This window comes from Glandiceps talaboti, chromosome 6, assembly GCF_964340395.1.
Source record: "Glandiceps talaboti chromosome 6, keGlaTala1.1, whole genome shotgun sequence".
Taxonomy (NCBI): domain Eukaryota; kingdom Metazoa; phylum Hemichordata; class Enteropneusta; family Spengelidae; genus Glandiceps; species Glandiceps talaboti.
Window position 1 is genome coordinate 27,113,633 of NC_135554.1, and position 22,534 is coordinate 27,136,166.

At 34.9% G+C, this 22,534-nt stretch overlaps 1 protein-coding gene across 6 annotated transcripts in view; it reads right to left on the reverse strand.

The window, feature by feature from the left end:
* LOC144436326 (polypyrimidine tract-binding protein 1-like) overlaps positions 1 to 19,414 on the reverse strand; it is an 80,422-nt gene extending 61,008 nt beyond the window's left edge. For 5 of the 6 annotated variants that reach the window (XM_078125090.1, XM_078125089.1, XM_078125088.1 and 2 more), the window contains exons 1-2: positions 19,302 to 19,414; positions 18,286 to 18,322 (exon numbers count right to left, since the gene is read on the reverse strand). In XM_078125090.1, coding sequence (XP_077981216.1) covers positions 18,286 to 18,322; positions 19,302 to 19,312 — 48 coding nt within the window. In that variant the 5' untranslated portion in view covers positions 19,313 to 19,414. Of the gene's footprint in view, positions 1 to 17,566; positions 17,696 to 18,285; positions 18,323 to 19,301 lie in introns of those variants that run through there. The other variant, XM_078125087.1, reaches the window with a different exon arrangement.
* Between the last annotated feature and the right edge of the window lie 3,120 nt (positions 19,415 to 22,534).

Here is a 22,534-nt window from a genome sequence, read left to right on the forward strand (position 1 = left end):
TCCATGACTGGGCATTTTTGCTATCTTCTGACTTCTACGTGGTAAAAGTATTCACAAGCATGTATGCCAAGATAGTTTTTAAGGAAAAATTGTTAAATCTATGGAAAACTTGGAATGGTAAAAATCTAATCTGGCATTCTGGGAATCAAAGTAACCCTTTCTAGATGAAGTCTTTTATGATGGTCTTACCTGTGAAGATGACGTGATCTGATACACTGCATATTCATGTAATGCACTAGATGACCCATAATTATCAGTGTGACAGTTCTTTGTGATACATGTATGGATGCATCATTAACTCTCAATTATCAACACATGACATGGTCAGCTACAGACAAGTTGATGATTCTCACTACTTTCACAGTGTTAATAATGGCAAGCACACACACACACACACACACACACACACACACACACACACACACACACACACACAGGATACACTTGATTTCAGAGATTTTAAGGAAATTATCATGATTAATTTCTTAACTTGGCTGTTACATTTGCAAATTTGTTTTTCCTAATGTTTGGGAGTCAGGAGGGGGTGTGGTGATCAGGTAATTGCATATCCCCACACCTTACATGTAGAGTCAGCTGGATGAATATCCAAACCTTGGTAAAATACATGTAACTTGGGAATGCAGGTAGACTTTACCAACTACATGTACCTACATCACCCATGCCAAAAACGCTGACTTGTATTTCATTTCCAGAGATTCTGGAGTAATAATGGAAAATCTAGATAGGAAATTTCATTAGGATTTCATATACATGTACACCTACACCTACTAAACTGTACACATGGCATGTACAGTTAAAATATACCAAGGACAGACAACACATTTGACAATGGATTTTCTTTTGACTGGCATTTGCTACACAGGAAATAAGATACATGTATATAAAGGCCTTTCACAGATGAATTATGATAAAGGATGATATTACATTGACCTGAACAATAATCAATACATTCTTTACCACAGAATTGATTGTCCCCTAGGCATGTACATTGTTTTTGTACATACTCCGTGAAAAATTCAACTCAATCTGTTCACTGCTAAATCTGTCAACTAAAATTCAAATTTACTTTAGTTTTTGTGAACAATTTGATCTTTTTCCGCAGATCTTTACATGGTTGGTTTCCATCTATTTTCTTATAAACAATAGCAAATAATTAAGATACTATTTTCTCCAGTTATCCGCATTTCCCATGATTTTACCATCTGCTAGGAAGAATACCGACTTACACACAAAGCTTTTTTATATTCCATTGTACATAAAAAATAATATTAATAAGTTTTAAAACCAGTGCAATTTGGAAGATTGTAATTTCATCTCATAAATTGTACAGAATGTATGAAGTGGATCAAAGGAGAGTATACATACTTATTACACCTGCAGACAGTGATTATTTACATTACTTTATTTTCCTGAATAAATCTTGGAAAACACTCATATACTGGGTTGTCTCATTTTAATGCATTGATTGATGATGCAATTTTAGAAATGTCACTGGAATGGATACAGGAGAATATACGAGCTGTATGGTTTATTGTACCTGTCAATTTGGTTTCCTTTTACTGACACTTTATGACAACTGAGCAGGTGTATGTATGATCATTTTCTCCTGTATTTGGTACAGAATCTTGAAGCCTTGTTACAATTCCAGGTTCTTACAATAATGTTACCTTAATTACAGGAGTCATAATTACAACAAACCATTCTTTCAGTCTGGTCCAAATTTTTCTACAGCTCTACCAAATATCCTTTCATATCTAAAACTATAATCCTCACCCAAATGGCCACTAAGCACAGATTTCACTAAAAATATCAAACAGACTTAATTTGATAGGGAAAATGTTATCTTTTAGATGGTAACAGGCAGGCCTTAAGACATTTTTATCTTGTGGCACCACTTTTGAACCCAACACCGAGGTAAGGAGTGGGATGGTTGGAGGATTAAAGACTAGAGCTAGAGGCAGGAAGAGTATTTATTGTAAAGTATAACTATATACTGAAGTAAAGGTCAGTGATAAATATTTGACTCATTGAGATTTCCATGTAACATAGCTAAAACAATAATCTTTTCTTATCTTCATCCAATGATTTTTGAAAATTTTCACAAACCTTTGTCATGACAAGACTGACAAATTCTATTGAGTTTACTTGGACATCACACATGCACACATTCAGAAACACATGCACACACACATGCATGCATATTTTACATGTATGAAAAAAGAAAATTTCATTAGTATTGTTTTAATTTTGCCAGATAATTGTTACCTTAAGCTTCTAGTGGTAAAAGATAGGACCATCTAAATATACACCCATATGTCTAAACATCACACACAAGGGAAGTCTGTAAATTGAAAGAAATCTATTCAAAAGGTCACCGGTATACAGCATCAACTGGTTTCCAATAGCAACAGCATGTCCATGTACATGTACACAGTCTGCATGACAAATGGAATACATGCAGTGAAAACATCCACAAGAAACAAAGGTGACAAAGTCTCCAACTACTAACATGGTTATTTTACAGGAATAGATTCATTTTTATGTCTCCCTGTAGGGTAGCCGACCAATACACACACAAGCATGGGTCAATGTACTGATAAGTTTGATTTATAATACATATACATGTACCTGTATGTACAAATAGATTGGGATTCAGATTAAAATCTCCTAAGAATACAAACTATGATTTTCTTTATTGACAATACTTATGTTTACAATTATTGTCCTCAGAGGGTCCCTAGTCAATAACATAGAGGTATAAAATACTTCATAAAACAAAGCATTCTCTGTCAGACTTTGATCAGATTGGAAAAGAATGCTTGGCTGGTTCAGTCTGTCTAGGATTTTATTCCATTAGTTTTGTGATGGACTGTGTATGTTCATGGATTTGACAGCCAGTCCAAACTACTTCCATTTTTAATATAGTAACTATACCACTGAGATTTTCCATCATCTACACATCTGTTGGTTGGTTTGACTTCATACAGTGCTATGAACTAAGTGTTTTAATATGTTTGCTTTTTCCACCAAGACATTTGTAACATGGAACCAATCTTGTAGTCACTGTTACGTTTTGTAGAGCAGTGTCAACTGGAAATAAGTTTGACACACACTGAGTTTTTCCTTAGTTACCACAATATTAGGACACATGCATGTACAGTATTGCATGCTATATTACCCTAGAAACACTAGTTCTTTTCATAACAATGTAATATATTATTATACATTATAATTAATTAGCTGCTACATTGCAGTCTTGGTGGGGGTTCTTTTTGTGTGACCTAATTTCAAATACTATTGGTAATTGTAGAATCTGAGAAATTCCCTTACATGTTAGTCTGGATGCCAACTGGTTTCTAAAGAGAGACCTGAAAGATTCAATGAGGGATAACACGTAGACGACTTACATGTATATTGTATGTGATAAGTAGTGTCCTAAAACATAGTTTAGATGAGACATGGAACCAATCAGCATACATGTTTCATGATACATCTTTTCATCATCTACAATGTACTTTCAAACAGAATGGTCACCAAGCTACATTTGTGCTAGCCTTGAGACTTGGCTGTCAGACTAGAAATTGCTGTTTGGCAGTAATGTGTTGTGTTGGGTCATTCAAACAGCACTGTCATGCAAGATATCCAATTCACTGAAAACGTTTGTGCATTATTCAAATCCTCCATACTACATGAACTTCAACTTCCCTTGATCAAATTGTTGGAAACGATGATGTGACAGTGATCATCTCTTTGGGTTTAGTCTTCACTACACAAATACAGAAGACTAATGCATGACCTGTGGATTTGACAGGTAATTGCTCACTACCACTTTGACCGCCACCTTCTATTAGGCTTTGATAATGGAAGAGATACAACTAAAAGCACTGTAATGGGAAAGCAATGATCTAATTCATGTCACAGGTTTTCTGCTTTCAAAAAAATAAATATTCTTTTAAAGTATCTAGTTTTCCTAGTATATAGATCTAAGCATTAAAACCTGTCACGTTTTCATTCCACAAGAACATAAATGTCTCACTTAGACACTGTCACAATACACACAAAGCATTAATTGTCAACATACTGAAAGTGACTACATCAAGTTTTGTATACATCTACGTCATATTTACAATTTAGCACAATTCTACATCAATTATTTCATATGTTCATTTCTTATCACTGCCTCACGATTCAACCATTAAAATCCATTCAAAGCCTAATGAACTGGTCATCATAGTATATTATGCACATTTTATTTCATTTCATAATAGTGGACTTTCATGTTTTTTAAAATGTACGCCTGTATGTATATATTGAATAAAACTGTGCATGTAATGGTGTGCACAATAGATATGCCACACCCTTGATGAGTGTTTCTCACAGAGTTTACCAATGATGAGTTTCTTCTTTCCCTCAGTGTTTACCGATGAGTTTTTTCTCAGTTTACTGACAAGTTTTTTCTCAGAGTTTACCAATCATGAGTTTTTTCAGTGTTTGCGTTGTTTTCTAAGAGTTTATTATGTGTTTTTTCGTTTTTTCAGTGTTTGCGTTGTTTTCTAAGAGTTTACAATGAGTTTTTTTCTTTTCCTCATAGTGTTTACTTTACCAATGAGAAGTGTTTTCTCACAGAGTTTATTAACCATACATGTATAGCACTGACTAAAGGGCCTTTCACACTACCAGAAAAAGTCCGGACTAGGGCCGCTTTAACTTATAGTCCAGACGAATGTACTGTGTGAACGCGTTAAATTGGTCAAAGTCCAATTTTTAATAGTCCGGACCAAACAGACTAGACCAGACCAGATTTGTAAGTGTGAACACATTTTAAGAGCTAGATGGGAAGTGACTTATTCTGAACACAAATACAACAGATAGAAAACAGTTTGCTTATCTGATAGGCATACAATGCAATCTACATCCTTGGATAGTATAGTTGAGATAACAACAGTCAATTTCCTTCTTTTCCTCATTCACTGTATACAATCAAAACTGTTACAGTTCTTTACATAATACTGTGTTGATAAAATCAAGAAAGAAATACCAGCTGTTCGTACAATATCACTGAGTCACATTAATGTGACATGAACTCTACAAATCCTTATTTCTCTCGCATTAAGGTATCTGTGTGGGCTAGGACGTCAGGTGAATTTATCAATAAAACTATGTAAATCCACTCATACATATTTATTTAGACGCATTGGAGTCGGAACTAGCAAAGGGCATACCGTCAATAAGCAGTAACACAGCCACAAACTTTGACTGATTAAGAGTAATTGACATTTTGCTGGGGAGTCTGATGCGCCCTCTACGACAGATTCCTGAGTAACACACACACGGGGAGTGTGAGAGTCTGCCGTAAAGATGTTTTAGTATTTTAAATGCCTGACTGTAAAACGTTGAGTGTCGGCATTTTTGTCAATTGTTATAAATTTAAAGACGAAAAAAAAAAGTTTGATGGATGACAATTTTTTTGTCATCGTGAGCATGTGCTTCTGACAGAATCAGGTGCCCGCAGAAGTATCGCCCACACTCCGAGTTTAGCGTAAGTTCAGAAGTACGGCGTCGATGTATTATGTACACACGTACACGATCTCAAGTCAAATGATTTTCCTTCCACGTTTTGTTTTTCAAAATTCGGTGAAGGCTGTTTTATGATTGATTAAACTTGTTCTATTTCCAAAAGCCACGGTGTCATCTCTGAAAGCCGGGGCAGTCAATCTTAACTAAACTACATGTATTACTATTCACGTCGTATTCGTTTCTAGACTAAAAGGCAAATATAACATCACCGTCACATGTGCGAGTACGAGTTCACATCGATACAACCACAAGCGATGTATTTCAAAACAAATGCATACGGTACGGTGAATACTGATCGAGCCAAGTTTGGTCTCCGTAGCGGTAAATATAATCCCAGTATGTCTCTACGATGCATGTTAGTCGATGTCATGACTAGCTGATAGTGCCAACAAATATTGAACATTTTATGAACGGCTTAGATACATTTTAAGAGTCGCTTTCCTGAATAAAACAACCATTTTCAGATTGCATGCCGACATGGGCGACACATCAAGTAATCAAAGACACAACAACAAACAAATCCAAAGCAACTGTGTTTATTTATAGCAATCTGCGGATGGAAATCACGATTTTCCCAGGGAATGATACGTAACACACGTCAATATTACACTGAGGACCTAACTGAAACATTGAAACATTTCAATTTTGCTCACATTGTACATTTGAGTCGTCATGGACTATCGAACAGGCAATTTCAGGAACGACGATTTGCATCATACTCATAGACCTCATGTTTGCTTGTACCGCGCCGTTCACACGTGTGAGCTCACACTGTAGGCAAACTCGCTCTAGCTCTGTCTTCTTGGGCTAATGGAATGCGTATGGTTGCCTGCAGACACAAATTTATGGTTGTCTGCAGACACAATTTTTTCTATGTAATTTTTATTGAAAATGCGTAAAATACATAAGATTTGCTGTAGTTCGGTGCGTAGTCTCAGAGGGAGTAATTCGAAACTCTAGTCTGACAATTGTCCTCCAAGGTCATATTCATAATCTACCGTCACCCCCGCGGCCCCGCACGTACAAGCATGACTAGAAGATATGATCACACGGAAACACTGTCCCTCCATTCTCAGCCAAGGCCTCGTAACGAAGTTTGGAACGTCTTTTACCTATTTTCGTTTTCGGCATCGTGGTAGTGTATGCCAAATATGGTAGTGAGTCTTCAAGGGTTGTCCAGCGGCAGCTAAAAGTTTTCATAACACGCTGTAGAAAGTCCTGAGCGACCGTATGCTCCGTATTGAAATCAAAGATACGCATGCGCAATATGCATGAGTTTGTTGATGTCCCCCTAGCCTTGACACAGTTGATCGCATTACCGTCACGCTACATATTAGCAATGTAAGCGGCCATATATCAGAGTGTTAACCTGTTTTCAAGCCATATTACGATTTTTATTCATTCTAGAGGGTTCAAAGAGACAGAATCACTTTACGCGTTCGCAAGTATTGTTTTTACAAGTACCGCGAAATGGTCGCGAAGTTGTCAAAAAATGGGATTTTTTTGCCTTTTTGACCATTTAGAACGTTTCTTCATTTTACTCGTTCTAGCTTATTATACATGCTAGGGAATTCGGGTTTGTTTTATTTGATAATTGAGATGAAGGACGAGAAACTGGTTAGAGGGATTTTTTGTTAGTGAAACAGGCACTCGGCAATACTTTGTTGAAAATGGGGTACGCATACAACAAAATTTGCCTTTTTGACAATTAATTTGAAGCATTTTGGATCAAAATTTCAAAATTTTGTCTAGACAGATTTTGACATGTATATTTATGATCACAACTGTAAAAAAAATTTTTAAAAAAAATCAAAATTGCCTATTACAGAGTGGAAAATATGAAAAATATGATATAATAATATACACAGGTGTCAAATTTCATCATAATTTAAACAAACTCTACTTTAATGTTTTTAATGTTATGATGAATATTAAAGGGACAAACTCAGAAAATTTGGTGTCAATATCTTTATTTTTAACAAAGTTACAACAATATTTCTACAATAAAGAATTGGATGAAAAATAGCCTATACAACAACCTTAAGTCTTTTTCACTGGCAGTTTTTTCTCAAAAAGTGTGACATTAATATAAAAAAAAAATCTTCATTAACTCAAAACACATATTTCTCAAATTCAGTAGACTACATGTATTTATTAGGGTGGACGTTCATTCATAAATTATTCCTGAATTTACTAATCTGGTACAAATATATTTACATATATGTACATGTATCATCCCAATAAAACACTAACACACTATTTATTTTCTAAAGATGATATGGTACATATTTGGGACTCCAAAATCAAGTGAAGCCATAACAACATTGCTACAATTGATGTAGTTATATATTATTTCTGAAGATATTTTTGCCCTTTAATCATAAAATACATGTAATATCTGATCGATTGAGTACAATATGCTAGCCGAGTGTTTACACCTGCATGAGTTCCACCAGAAGTAATTTAATACACCATCACAACCAAATGTCTGGCAAGTTATCAATCATTTATAATATTAAACACTTGCATGTATGAACTGATTTGATTTCTGGTGTTTTCACTTACACTTTTACAGTGACTTGTGAATAGAAATATGTACAACAGAATTCATTGATAGGCTATTTGACATTTTCCAGCCATGTCTCAAGTTGCTTGAATTATGTTGTGTATACGGTAACATAGCTGTAACCAGCCATAATACAAGTGTTTGGTTTACGTTTTAGAAACCTAGTAACCAAGATGAGTCAATCTATTAGCACACATTGCCCCATTGCACCCTAGTTTGATCTGGAATACTGGTAACTCCGATAGTTTTACCCAGTAACTGTTCTGTTCCACAGTAACTGTTCTAATGATGTCAAGAACTAGGCAAAATCTACCTACATTACCCAGTCATTTTACCTGCGATGTAATGATGGCGAGAACTAAGTAAAATCTACCTACATTACCCAGTCATATTACCAGGTTCACCAACAAAATTATGGTACAACGTACAATGTAGTGGAAACTACACAAATTTACCTGATTTCCCTCTTTCTGTTACCAGGGTTACCAAACCTTAGTTATCAAAAATACTGTGTGTAAACATTGACCCAATGGATGTACACAACACAGTCACTTGTGAGCTAATGTTCCATTCCAGGACTGTGATATTCTAGTCTAGGATGATCATAATACAACATAATGACGTTATTATAGGTATTTACGATATTAAAAAAATACAGGTACTGTTATCGATGTCAGTTGCAAAACACACGTTTATTTCGCAAGACAACGATAATGGTACTGATATTTTTTTTGAATATCGTTAATACCTATAATGTCATAATTTTGTATTACGATCATCCTAGACTAGAATATCACAGTCCTGGAGTGGAACATTAGTTCACAAGTGCCTGTGGTAGACAGCCAACTCTATACTACAATTGGAAGGACACATACACATACATTTCTGTGGTGTCATGTCATATTTTAATGGTTTTCAGCTGTCATGCTGTGTTTGTTTGAGCTCTGATCAACACTATCCTTGATATAAAATATTACTGGACATAAAGCTTTTCTGTATTTGTTTATTAAAGACTGATAAAATACTTGACATTTTCAACCCATGTTTTCGATTCATAGCTTTGGTATGTTTTATTTTACAAGGACATGATATGGTAGTATTTGTTTTATATCTTTACCCCCTCACTTCCCTATCTCTACAAATGCCACATGTAGTTTCTGCTAACCACAAATATTAATTCAATTTCAACAGAATTTTGAAGCTAGGAGGGATTCCCTCTTCCAGTAACCTCACAAGTATGTCCACAGATTTGAACTTGAAGGTTCTACTAGTACTAATAAATTCTTTAACATTGAGTTTGCTGTAATGTAAACAATGCAAGGCTTATCCTATTTCTGTTACCATGGAAATCAAATAACCACACTGGTCTCTAAATCATTCTCCGTAAGAGATCAACTACATAATTTAGTATGACTATTTTGTCAATAACCTTGAAATTTGCATTAATGCCACAAGTGGTACACTAAATTTTATTTAAATAATTCTCACCATAAAAATACATTTTAGTCAACAAGCCAGCTGTTCAGTTCTAATACATAACCCCCACCCTCAAATATCCAACATTTGGGGCTATTTGAGTCTCATTGTAATCTATCAATATTCCAGTGAAATGCAAAAAATGCAGCTTGCTGATAATTAATCAAGAAGAATTCTGTGTTGCCTGAGTAAATAACAATCAAAGTTATGTATAATGACAAAGACAAACCAACACAAATGTCAACCCTACACAATGTACATTTTCAGTGAGGGTTCTCTCTCAGATATTACAATATCACATATTAAACAGTATGTTGCATTTTCTACAGTAAACTGAAACACGGTTATATAATCTACAACTGGTCATAATAATAACACACAGAGTGAATCCCTCAAAAGCAGCCATATTAATTTTGAACTTGTATAACATATCTTGATTATCATGTTACAAGTTGTAAGGTGATCCACAGATATTGTCTTCATCACTGCATTTCTTCTCATCCATGAAAACTAGCTGAAAGCAACAGGAAAGCTATTCCATTCTGTGATTACAGAATCCCACATGCCAATTGCCATTAGAGAATTGAATTCATTCATTCAAACCTAGAGATGATTGAATTCTTTCAATAACACCATTTTATTTTTTCTATTAGCTTTTCTTTTATGAGCATAATTTCCGAAAGCAAAGGGAACCAAATTGATTCAACAGTGAGAACTCAACAATTATTTTGACCTTGGGTAAGACATTAAATATAGCTAAATCTATTAGACTAGTGGCCAGATAAAAAAGTTCTCTGTGTTAATAAGCCACAGAGGCATAACTGTTGACATTTTTGACAGTATTTCTAATTTGTAATTATATCCTGTTCTGCCTTTTACAGTACCTGTCATCACCAAGTACAATGTGTTCAACATTTTGTTATGATTTGGAACCCTGCTATTTAGTGCAATTCCTGGTTTTACAAACACCCATGGATAGGATGGATGGATAGAACAGATCTGGCAAAAAGATTTTAATACCACATACATGTAATCAATTTTGTTGGGAACCTTGGTAAAATACTTAAAGATGAAGGGCAGTTCTGGCAAGATTTGCATACTTTCTAATACACAAAAGAGAGAAAGGAACCTGGGTATAGGCCTTAGTACTAATAGTAGTTTGTTTACATTTTCCCTCCTTCATAGTACATTGTCAAAATAGAAACACCACTGGCCATGCATTGGAACTCCAGTTAACTTTCTGTTCATCTAATATGTACATATAAGCCATATGTTTCATTCACGAGTTACAGTATACTTTAAATATTTATCACCCACTCAGTACATGGAAATGTTTAACACAAAAAAACTCAATAAAAATTCATTCTTTTTATAAATTGGTACAGCCCCAGAGTAAATGTTAAAGTACCAGGCTTCCATCATTTGAATAAACATACTTTCCTTTCTTGCTGTCTTTGTTACACATTAGAACATCTGTTGGCTTGTAATGAAATTCAGTTAAATTAAAAAGACCACCTTGCCCAATTATCCTCATGTGTACACCAATCTTATTTATAAATATTGGCAAAATATGCCAAAAAAGCTTTTAGAGAGTACTGGATATAAAACTGTGAACTCATTTTGACTGTATTTATTATGCATAATTACTTGTAATGTTATTGCTCTTTATTTTTTTCATAACCCTACCAGCTGCCATTAGCCACTTTATAGCCTTACCAAATCTTCCACAATCCTTAAACACAGTCAGTTTCTGACACTATGGCTTAAAGTATGATGAAAGATTATTTTCCTTTTCTAAATTCTAGATTTCCTTCTATCTGGAACATATACCACTTCCATATCATTCAATTTTGGGTCACTTTATTAAAACTTAGAGGATGTGAATTGAGATGCTATACATAATATACTGAAAGCTCAAAATGGGCTTTAAAAATTGTCATTTCTGTTTTTTTCTAAAAGACGACAAATATCACTAACGAAAACCCTATATGAGTGTTCTTTGAAGTAGTTTTGGCCATAATGTTAGTTTTGTTACCATCTTTGTCAATAACTACCTTTTATTTATTTCGTAGTCTTGCCCAGACTTGATTCAGGGATATTTCACATCCATAATATGACTTGACCAATAATACTAAATATAAGATCAACATAGTGCTGTGGGCCTTTTTTTTGTCGTGATGTTGTACATATGATTATATATTCATAAAGGAACTACATTGCACACCAAGGACAAAATGGACATAGGTTGTTTTTGTTTTGTACAATAGCAACGACCTCAAAAACAAGCCCATTTATTATACTGGACTGTTGAATGTTTTTTATTGTCATTTTAATAGTCATTCTTTTGTCAAGCCTAGTTTCTGGGTAGCTTGCGTCACCGCAACAAAGAGATCAACATATCTAAGTAATAACCAAGGGACAACAGTCTGTTCTATGCTAGGATTCAAAACCAATGCTCTCACAAACGGTTTCTGAAAATGGCCATATGAAATTACCATCCTTATGCCTACAACCAATGGTTAACTCACTAGATATACTAAACAAAGTATTTTAATTGTAACTGTTGTTTCGTGTAGTATACATTAAACAAGAGCATCATAATTTAATGGAAAAGAATGGTGAGCACCATACATTGTGACTACAAAGCTGCCTTGGAAGGAAGACAAATATTATAATATTAACAAAATGTTTACAGTGTGGAGCTTATCCAAACATTAGCTATAAAGGTGAGCTAGCTATGTGAGATTAGGAGACCAAGATAAAATATTAATTTAGTAATTATTAAGATAGAATTAGACTAGGTATGTTCCATAATTCATAATTTTTATCAAATAGTGTATGAAATTACTTTATGAAATTACTTTTCCTAAAAGACATCATTTGGGTATGGGTTGAATGAATCAAGATTATTATGCATTCATATCTTGACAATAACACTTTTGAAAAAGAAAATGACATCATTAAACTACTAATTTCATAAATTGTGTTGTAGAATTATTCTTTATGTCAAAAATTTGATTTCTTTCACAATCCTGACTATGAGGCAAGATAATGAACAGAAATCATTCCGTAATTGAAGCAACAGTAGTCTTATTTTCAGTTGTTGTATTTTACGTTTCAGAAAAGCGTCTACACTTAGTGTAGCAAAAAATTGATTTTCTTTCCCTGTCTCTTTTTTACAGTCCTTCAGAATATTGATATTTCCAGACAATCAATGCCACCCCAATGTTATCACCACAGCTTATACTAAATCTGTTGTCATGACGATTCCATCTTCACTCACATCTGCACAGCATCCTCGAAAGACAAGTGAATCCAGACCATTGCACAAGTGTTTTGTCCCTTCTCTTGGAACACAGTATCAAGACAAATTATCAAGGTATCATTCACAGGGTGGTTCGCAGGTGATACAATATCATGACCATGAACAAATTGGTTCACACAGACTCGTACAAAATATGAAACACTTGATGATATTATGCACTAGTATTACTACTACTAAGGTATATTTCTGGCTATTGACATCAAAACGAAATTTGAAAATATTAATATAAAACGTAGCTGCAAACAAAACAGGTATATCAGCAAGAGGGAGAATAGATTAGTAGTAGTCAAGTATTACAGTAATTGACAAGGAGTTTATGACAAAAACAACAGTTTCTAGATTCTAACTGATTCTCATCACAGGGACATGTATCAGACATAACTTTAAAATAAATTCAAGCTTCTTAAAAAGTCATATTAAGGTACATAACTATTTGAAGATTTAAACTGTTTTTAGACTCGGTTACTTCTAATATTTCTAAATTGCCACATTTGTGTTCTACACATAACCTTTGCAGAGTAATATACAAGTGGAGTTAACAGGAGTAATAGTAAACCATACTTTAACCAATGTGCCTTGACCAAACATTCGGTTCAAGCATAGATATAGGTCTCAGTTGTTGATCATTTGTCAAAAATAGTGTATACATGCATGATTTATTAACTGCCAACTCTACACCATTGGAATCCATTATCAATTTCACGTGTCACTTGCTCACAAAAATTTCTACACAGTGACTTGTATTTACTTTGCTAAAAACCAACACCTTTCAAGAACTTCAACTTCTTTTTCATATCACCTTGCATTTAGTTACAGATGACAAGTTTATACTTTACCAGGGTTTCCTACCATAATTTTGACACAAGATATGGAAATCTATCATAGTTTTATCACATTTTCTTCTTACTGTGGGGTTCCCAGACCCTTTCAAATAAACTATATTCGTATGGAACCTAAATTTTACATCCCATGACATCATAAGCAACAAAAAAACATTCCAGTATCTACAAGTTCAACAGGTATGTTGTGACATATTTTAACTGTTTTTGCCAGCACTTAAAATGTAGTATCAACCTGTCCTCTGCTTTACTTTGTCATCTCATTCATTAGTTACATAATATAACCACCATTCTCCTATTCACAACAGCTTCTACATACAATGCTCTCTCCACAAACACAGGCACACAATAGACACAGAAGGTAATCAACCAAAAACAGAAAGCCAACATCAATAGGTGGATTTGTGGAAAGAATAGACAAGCCAGCCAACCCAGACAGGATAATGGTCCAGGGGTCACTTGTGAAAAGCCATGGGAAAGTAAAGTACCTTGGACACGTATTCAAAATTGATCAGTTGTGCAAACATTATGGTAAAAGTCACCAAACCAAAATTTAGTCAGTTTTAAACCAAAATTAGAATAACAGTATGAGCATCAAACTGTGTTTTTCATTTCTGACATAAATAAGTTCATTTTCACAGAAGAAACTAAATCAAACTAACAATTTGTTCTTCTTACAGTTAGATCTAAACAAGATGATTCAATTTCAAACCATTTTGAACAACACAACTGGGAAGTACACAGCATGACAGTTCAGTGTTTGTACACTTTTCTATGCATGTACTTCTCTGAGAAGTTGTTTGAAAATTATATCAATAGTTGGAAAAAAAGTAGGAAGGTACATGTAGATACCTCAATATTTTATCAAATAAATATCTCTTCATCACATATACAGAAGTGATCAGTACTTCCTCTCACTGACTTGTCATGTATTGACTCTGTCATGTTACATTAGAAGAACAGTTCACCAGCTGAATGCAGATTACAGTAAACTCTGTGGCTAAAAATTAAATCTGATTTCAAAATACCCCTGCAAGACTGAAATATCTTAGTTTAGTTCCTGACAGACCATATTCCGTGAAGATTAGCTTGACAAGACATATATCATATACATTGTACTAGGTGAAAGTGTACATTTCATTTACCTAGCTACCCTTGAGTAAACAAAATGGACATTGCTTCATGAAATGAGTGTGGTCTCACAGGGGTTTATGTGACAAACCATCACTGGGCATTAAGCTTACAGAAAGCTAGTCTCAGAAGTGTTGATAGAAATATGAGCTCTCAGAACTGAAATGACAGTATTGTTCAAGAAAAGTCCTTCAGGGTGTAGCCTGCCCCCTCGCTGGATCTGTGACTCCACTACGCAGTTATCAAGTGCAGCGGAGTCAAGATTCAACAACATATGCTATTCTGCTATGCCCTTAACAAATGTAGCATCGTCACAGATCCAGTGACATAAACAGGATATTCTACTGCAGTTAACAAGTGTAGCAGTCACCAGATTCAGTGACATAAACAGGCTATTCTGCTGCAGTTAACAAGTGTAGCAGTCACCAGATTCAGCGACATAAACAGGCTATTCTGCTGCAGTTAACAAGTGTAGCAGTCACCAGATTCAGCGACATAAACAGGCTATTCTGCTGCAGTTAACAAGTGTAGCAGTCACCAGATTCAGGGACATAAACAGGCTATTCTGCTGCAGTTAACAAGTGTAGCAGTCACCAGATTCAGGGACATAAACAGGCTATTCTGCTGCAGTTAACAAGTGTAGCAGTCACCAGATTCAGCGACATAAACAGGCTATTCACTATTCTTGATACACAGACCTACAACCTGACGTGGTTTTGATGAGGCATGTCAACACTGAAGGGACTACATGTACATTGAGAGTGATTGAGTATCACATTACAGGACACTGCTTTGGTCTATTACCTGATATTTTCTACAAAATGTTGGATACATGTCACAGACAAGACATAGCTTTACAGACCATTTCAACTATCAACACACAATCTTCACCACGATGGACTTTTCATCAAATTTATCATAGGCATACTTTCTATCCCCTGTGTCTCATATTATTCTAATAATGTTGAGCTAACAATTCAGTTTCTATTACATTTTCCCAGTCTCGGTCTTCTACACATAACCCCAACAGTAACTCAACTGATGCCTGGCCTGTCAATAACAAAATAATAAATGTGTTCCAGTAATATCAAAAATAATTTTACCACAACTCTAAATACTTTTTTTCGACATCTTATACGATATTCTGAAGAGATACAACTGTGATTAATTTTTTGGTACAATTACTAAAGGATGATTTGATATGATGACTATGTATATTACTTTCACCACAAGGTTGTAGCCACTTGTACTCCACTGGGTCCAAAAGCTTTCACTTTGTAATAATACTTATAAATTATGTAAGTTTTCATGAAGCGCTTTCCCAGACTGTGCTCAAACTGCTTTACACTTATCCCTACTACAGACAACAACACAACAAATACTTTAAAATACTGTTCACAGACTGACAATGTGTAATGTACAGTAAACATATGATATACACAGGTCCTAGTTTTAACTGCCACATCACAACAACTTTGTTTGTGAATTATTACAGTGAAACCTTCCCTCATCAATGCAAGCAGTGATTCACTTAGGACAATTAGCTAGATTAATCTCTCTTGGGATATCATGGATGGGAGTGTTAAAACATGATAAGACAGAGGAAGCTTGTACTTCAAATAACATTATCTGTTTTGTGAAAGGTGATTGGAAGACAATTGATGTTATTGGCTTCATAATGGGCTTTGGTCTATTCAAATAATAGACAATGCCATTATGTTATAGGCCTAAATCTCAATATTTAGAGGACTCATACTTACAATTACTTTAGTTATATAATGTAACAACAAACTGCCCTCTACAAAGAAAAGGGGACAAAATCATCCCCTTGACACATTTCAAAATTCCTCACAAAAAATTACACACCTGGGTTTAATTAAGCCTCTGTAATTCTAAATCACCTACTGTAATCCCAAAGTATTGAACAAAGATCCATATTAAAGAGTCAAATATTTTAACTGGACAGGTAAATGGAAAACACCTGTACGGGTGTAAAATTTGGTTACAATCTTTTAGACTAATATGCCTACATGTTCTATTTGGCTAAGTTTAATTTAGCTTTTATTTTTTGAAATTCCATTTACTATGTGACAAATGCCACAATTCAGTGCTTTCTTCTACTTGTTATATCGTACAGCCACTACTACAGGAAAAGGGAAATACCGTGATTCCTGTAGGAACTATGCTTTGTCACCGAGGTAGAACCAATGGCTGGCATAGAAATGTGACCCAATAACGATCATGGAATGTTTAGTCTCCAGTTTAAATATGAACTGCACCAAGGTTGCATGGTGACTGACTGGCTAACTTGTCTGGTATTTACCAAACACTACACCCAGTGACAGCCTTTCTATTACCTTAAGAGCCAAGTGAAAGCTTACTCTTGGCTAATGCAGCCATTTGTAGATGCACACACAAACCACATTGTCTGCCATCACTCAACAACAAAAAGCAATTTAATTCCCAATACCATGCAGTCTTTTCAGACGGCTGTCCAAGGGTTTCATATTTCTTTCTACCTTCTTTCACCTGTGGAAGGCTATGTAGATCCAGAGAAGTTCTATTTTCACAACTTAATGCGTCTTCATGCTCAAGTTGCAACAAGTCATCAGGCTTATGTGTTCAGCTTACCATCGTGCATCGGTTTGTGTCAACAAAGGGAACTGATCGCCAATGGCAAAGGCTTGTTCTTGCTTCTATTGTATGATTACAATGCCCCGATATTTGTTTGGAAATCCATCCCTTTTCTCAAGACTTTCCCACAAGCCAAAAGCAGAGCCCAGAGTTCTTTCTGAACTTATTACCCTAGTATTCTAAACTGTCCAATACTGTTTTGTGCATTTGTAAAGGAAACATCACTGAACCGAAAGAGGAATTTATCCTAACTTAGGGAGAAAAATATTTGACAAGCAAAATCAATATACATTTAATGCTTAAGATTATCGACAACACTTTTGATTGTCTTCAATCGTTATAAATGCAGAAATTAAGAGTGATGCCATTTGTTCATGCAGAGCACATTTTCTTGGGAATAATGCCATCACAATGAAAGTTATTTGTTCAGCTATCTAAAGGCATTTCAGGTGTAAGGCTTTCACATACTAGAAGCCCTGGGAGAAACCTGTTGCCTAGCTACAAGATGCAAACAGCACCATGATGAAGCAATTGCACTTGGCACAAGGCCCACTGCTCTTTATTTGTTATGCATACACTTTCACTCATATTACTTCTTTTTTTCACCAACAGATTTACACCGCAAATAAGACCAGGCATACAATAAAAACACAAGTAAACAAGTCACCGCCATTCTTTTTCACACACACACAATACATTACCATTGGTTGACATACCTTGGTACCGGCTGCCGAGATATCAACCGCACTTATTCTAAAACAAAGATAAAGATATACATATACATAATATTCATAGACATCAATAAAGCTGTTCAGATATAACAACATCAGGAGCAAGACAAAATATCATGCCGTTTTATCCAACGCGAGAAAACTATTTGTTCATGATGAGTCATTATTTATCGATCGCTATCATAAACGGCGCTGCACACAGTTAAAACAAAATCTTGGCTGTCTGGCAAGGAGCAACAGGTTTGAGAATAAGATTTTCAAGAAATTTGTCGATTAAACTTCATCTTATATGGAACCACTTAAATAAAAATGTCTTATCATGTTGTCTGATTTATACAAAGCACGATGTCTTATCGGTTTAATGAAAAAAATATCGAAATTTTGTGGTTTCGAAAACATTTCTTCTGATGTCAACAAACATCGCGGCCGTCATGCGTACGTACATGCGTTGTCTGATGACAGCGGCGCTGACGGTTCGGCCAGATACGCCATACCATATTGCTCACAAAAGGGCGTCAAAAGCTCGCACATTCACATTAAAAGAGGCCATTCAAAAACATAGCTACGGTAAATTGGCGGCATTTTGTTGGTGCTGTCAAATTTTCGTTATGTTTGCATTGTCTTCCCCAGTCAGGAAGTGATACACCCATGTATTACTCGCATGCACACAACATTGTGCAAAGTTGTGGAAATGGGCCCGCATAAACCAAAACAAAGGAAAAACGGTCGTCTTTTACATACAAAAACACAGTAAAATATTCTCCTTCTTTAGTTACGACACATGAACAGCTTCGAGGGTGTTTCATCATTCGCTTAACTAATCTAATTTCAAGTTATAAAACGTGATATGCTAAGTAAGCGAACGCTAACTCGCAAGTCGTTGACAACTGTAAGACGCCCGCGATAAGCGTCCCAGAAACTCTACTCAAACTAGATAGGTGACCCTGAAAATGGTGCGATATCGCTGATCGTTAAGAGACATAACATAAACGGACACTCACCCGTCCATCATGGTGAAAGGAGCGACCTGGGCAGAGGAAAAACCAGACAGGAAAAGACGTACGTAGAGCAGGTAGGAAAACTAAAAACAAGATGGCGGTAAATTGGACACGAGGTCAAGCACATAGCATTCTGGGAAAATTGCGGCAAGTATGAAAAGCGAAAGTTTACATATGTAGATTGATTACAGATATGTTCAAACTAGTCTTGAATATTTAAGATTGAAAACTTATTCAATAAAAAGCAAATGGGAAAAGAGATCTCAAAAAAGGAACGATTAGATCTGGTAAAACAAAACTTCAGCAGTTTTATAATAGGACACTTTCTAACCATAAAACTTTCAAGGTTGTTCACATATACATGGTGAAGGTAAGGTATCTTATGAACAAAATAAAAATCCATGCTGACAAAGTCTTGTTAGTCTAAATCTAGACCAATAAAAAAATATCACAGCCCCATGTGTAAAATAAACACAGAAAGTACTAGTCTATAGGTTTACACACAATATATAATGTTAAACACGTAAATTTTTTCATGATCAGCCAATTCATGTATATGCATGTATGAATGGTCCATGTTTTGTTTCCTTCTGAGTGGGTCATTGAATTCCTTTAAGCTTTGTATAAAACCTACCCATTGTTTGGCATGCAAGAGCACTTTTCTTCTATATCTGTCTTATGGGGTGGGGAGTGCATGTCCATAAATGCAATAGTGGGACGAAATACAATTTACAAATACAATACCTTGACACTTGTTGAATTGTCCAAAGGGTGTAGGCTGTTTACATTGTGTACATGGAATTTGAAAGCTACAAGGACAAAACTCAGAGGTGTTGATGTCCCCTTATACCTCCATGATGTTGTAAAGGAGAAAATCATGTCTGACTGGAGGAGTGAGCATAGTCTAATTCCTGACAACTGTATTCCGATTTTTACACAATGTTATCTTCACACAGTACTGTAATGTACTGTAATATGTGAAGATAACATAGTCTAAAATCGGAATGAAGTTGTCAGGAACTAGACTAGAGTGAGCATGGTGTCATCTGGGAATCTGCTCATTCAACATATAAGTTTATGTCTGAAGGAACAATCTATTTATTTATGGTCAGTAAAGACTTTTACAAAATTGCACCAAAACATAACAATTTATTTGTTTTCGATTTGACAATTTTATAGAACGAATAAAAACTATCATGTACATTATATAGTTTGTTAGGATATACTTGTCAGTCACAACAATAGGGAACAGCAAATTCTACCACCAGTTCAAGTATTTTAAATTCCATATTTTGTTATTCCATAAAACAGTAGTATTGCAAATGATCAATGGAAAACAAAAGTGATGCTGATTTTATCTAAGCTGCATTATCTACACTCAGAATGTCATGAAAACCCATTGAGTTTCAACCAACCCTGCTGACATGCAACCAACCCTGCTACATGCAACCTCTGTGAACTAGAGCTACAAAAACAATTAAATCTTGCTCTGCAGAAGAATTGTTTTCCACTGTAGTGAGGCATTATGGGTAAATAAAGTTAGGAGCTTCATACCTCTTGAAACCTTGGTTAAACAATGTTGAAGGCAAATGTTTGAGCTTCTATGATTATTTTATTTTATACCCATATTTCACCCAAGTCTACAGCAGGTCATTATTTATATAATACCCATGTTATTTCACCCAAGTCTAGAGCAGGTCATTATTTATTTCATACCGTGATATTTCACCCGTCTGTAGCAGGTCATTATTTATTTTATACCCATGATATTTCACCCAAGTCTATAGCAGGTCATTATTTATTTTATACTGTGATATTTCACCCGTCTGTAGCAGGTCATTATTTATTTTATACCCATGATATTTCACCCAAGTCTACACCAGGTCATTATTTATTTCATACCATGATATTTCACCCAAGTCTATAGCAGGTCATTATTTATTTTATACCATGATAGTTCACCCAAGTCTATAGCAGGTCATTATATACTTTATACCCATGATATTTCACCTAAGTCTACACCAGGTCATTATATACTTTATACCCATGATATTTCACCCAAGTCTACAGCAGGTCATTATTTATTTTATACCCATGTTATTTCACCTAAGTCTACACCAGGTCATTATATATTTTATACCCATGTTATTTCACCTAAGTCTACACCAGGTCATTACTTATTTTATACCCATGTTATTTCACCTAAGTCTATAGCAGGTCATTATATATTTTATACCCATGTTATTTCACCTAAGTCTATAGCAGGTCATTATTTATTTTATACCCGTGTTAATTCACCTAAGTCTACAGCAGGTCATTATATATTTTACACCCATGTTATTTCACCTAAGTCTACAGCAGGTCATTATTTATTTTATACCCATGATATTTCACCCAAGTCTATAGCAGGTCATTATTTATTTTATACTCATGTTATTTCACCTAAGTCTATAGCAGGTCATTATATATTTTATACCCATGTTATTTCACCTAAGTCTATAGCAGGTCATTATATATTTTATACCCATGTTATTTCACCTAAGTCTACACCAGGTCATTATATATTTTATACCCATGTTATTTCACCTAAGTCTACACCAGGTAATTACTTATTTTATACCCATGTTATTTCACCTAAGTCTATAGCAGGTCATTATTTATTTTATACCCATGATATTTCACCTAAGTCTATAGCAGGTCATTATTTTATTTTATACCATGTTATTTCACCTAAGTCTATAGCAGGTCATTATTTATTTTATACCCATGATATTTCACCTAAGTCTATAGCAGGTCATTATTTATTTTATACCCATGTTATTTCACCCAAGTCTATAGCAGGTCATTATTTATTTTATACCTATGTTATTTCACCTAAGTCTATAGCAGGTCATTATTTATTTTATACCCATGATATTTCACCTAAGTCTATAGCAGATCATTATTTATTTTATACCATGTTATTTCACCTAAGTCTACAGCAGATCTCGATTCTATGCCAGGTTTATTTTAGAGAAGCTGTATACTGCACGGTAATATAATTACTTTTCTTTGCTTCGATCTGTCTCACTATTGTTTCCCTTCAGTTTGTGATCAATGAAAACAACATGTTGTTGTTTGTTTTTGTTTCAATTCCTCAAAACCAAACTATGTCTGATATCTTGCTACTACATTAAAAAAGATTTTTTTTTTTAAAGAATAAATATTTGGCTAAAAAAGTGTGCTCTGTGGTAATT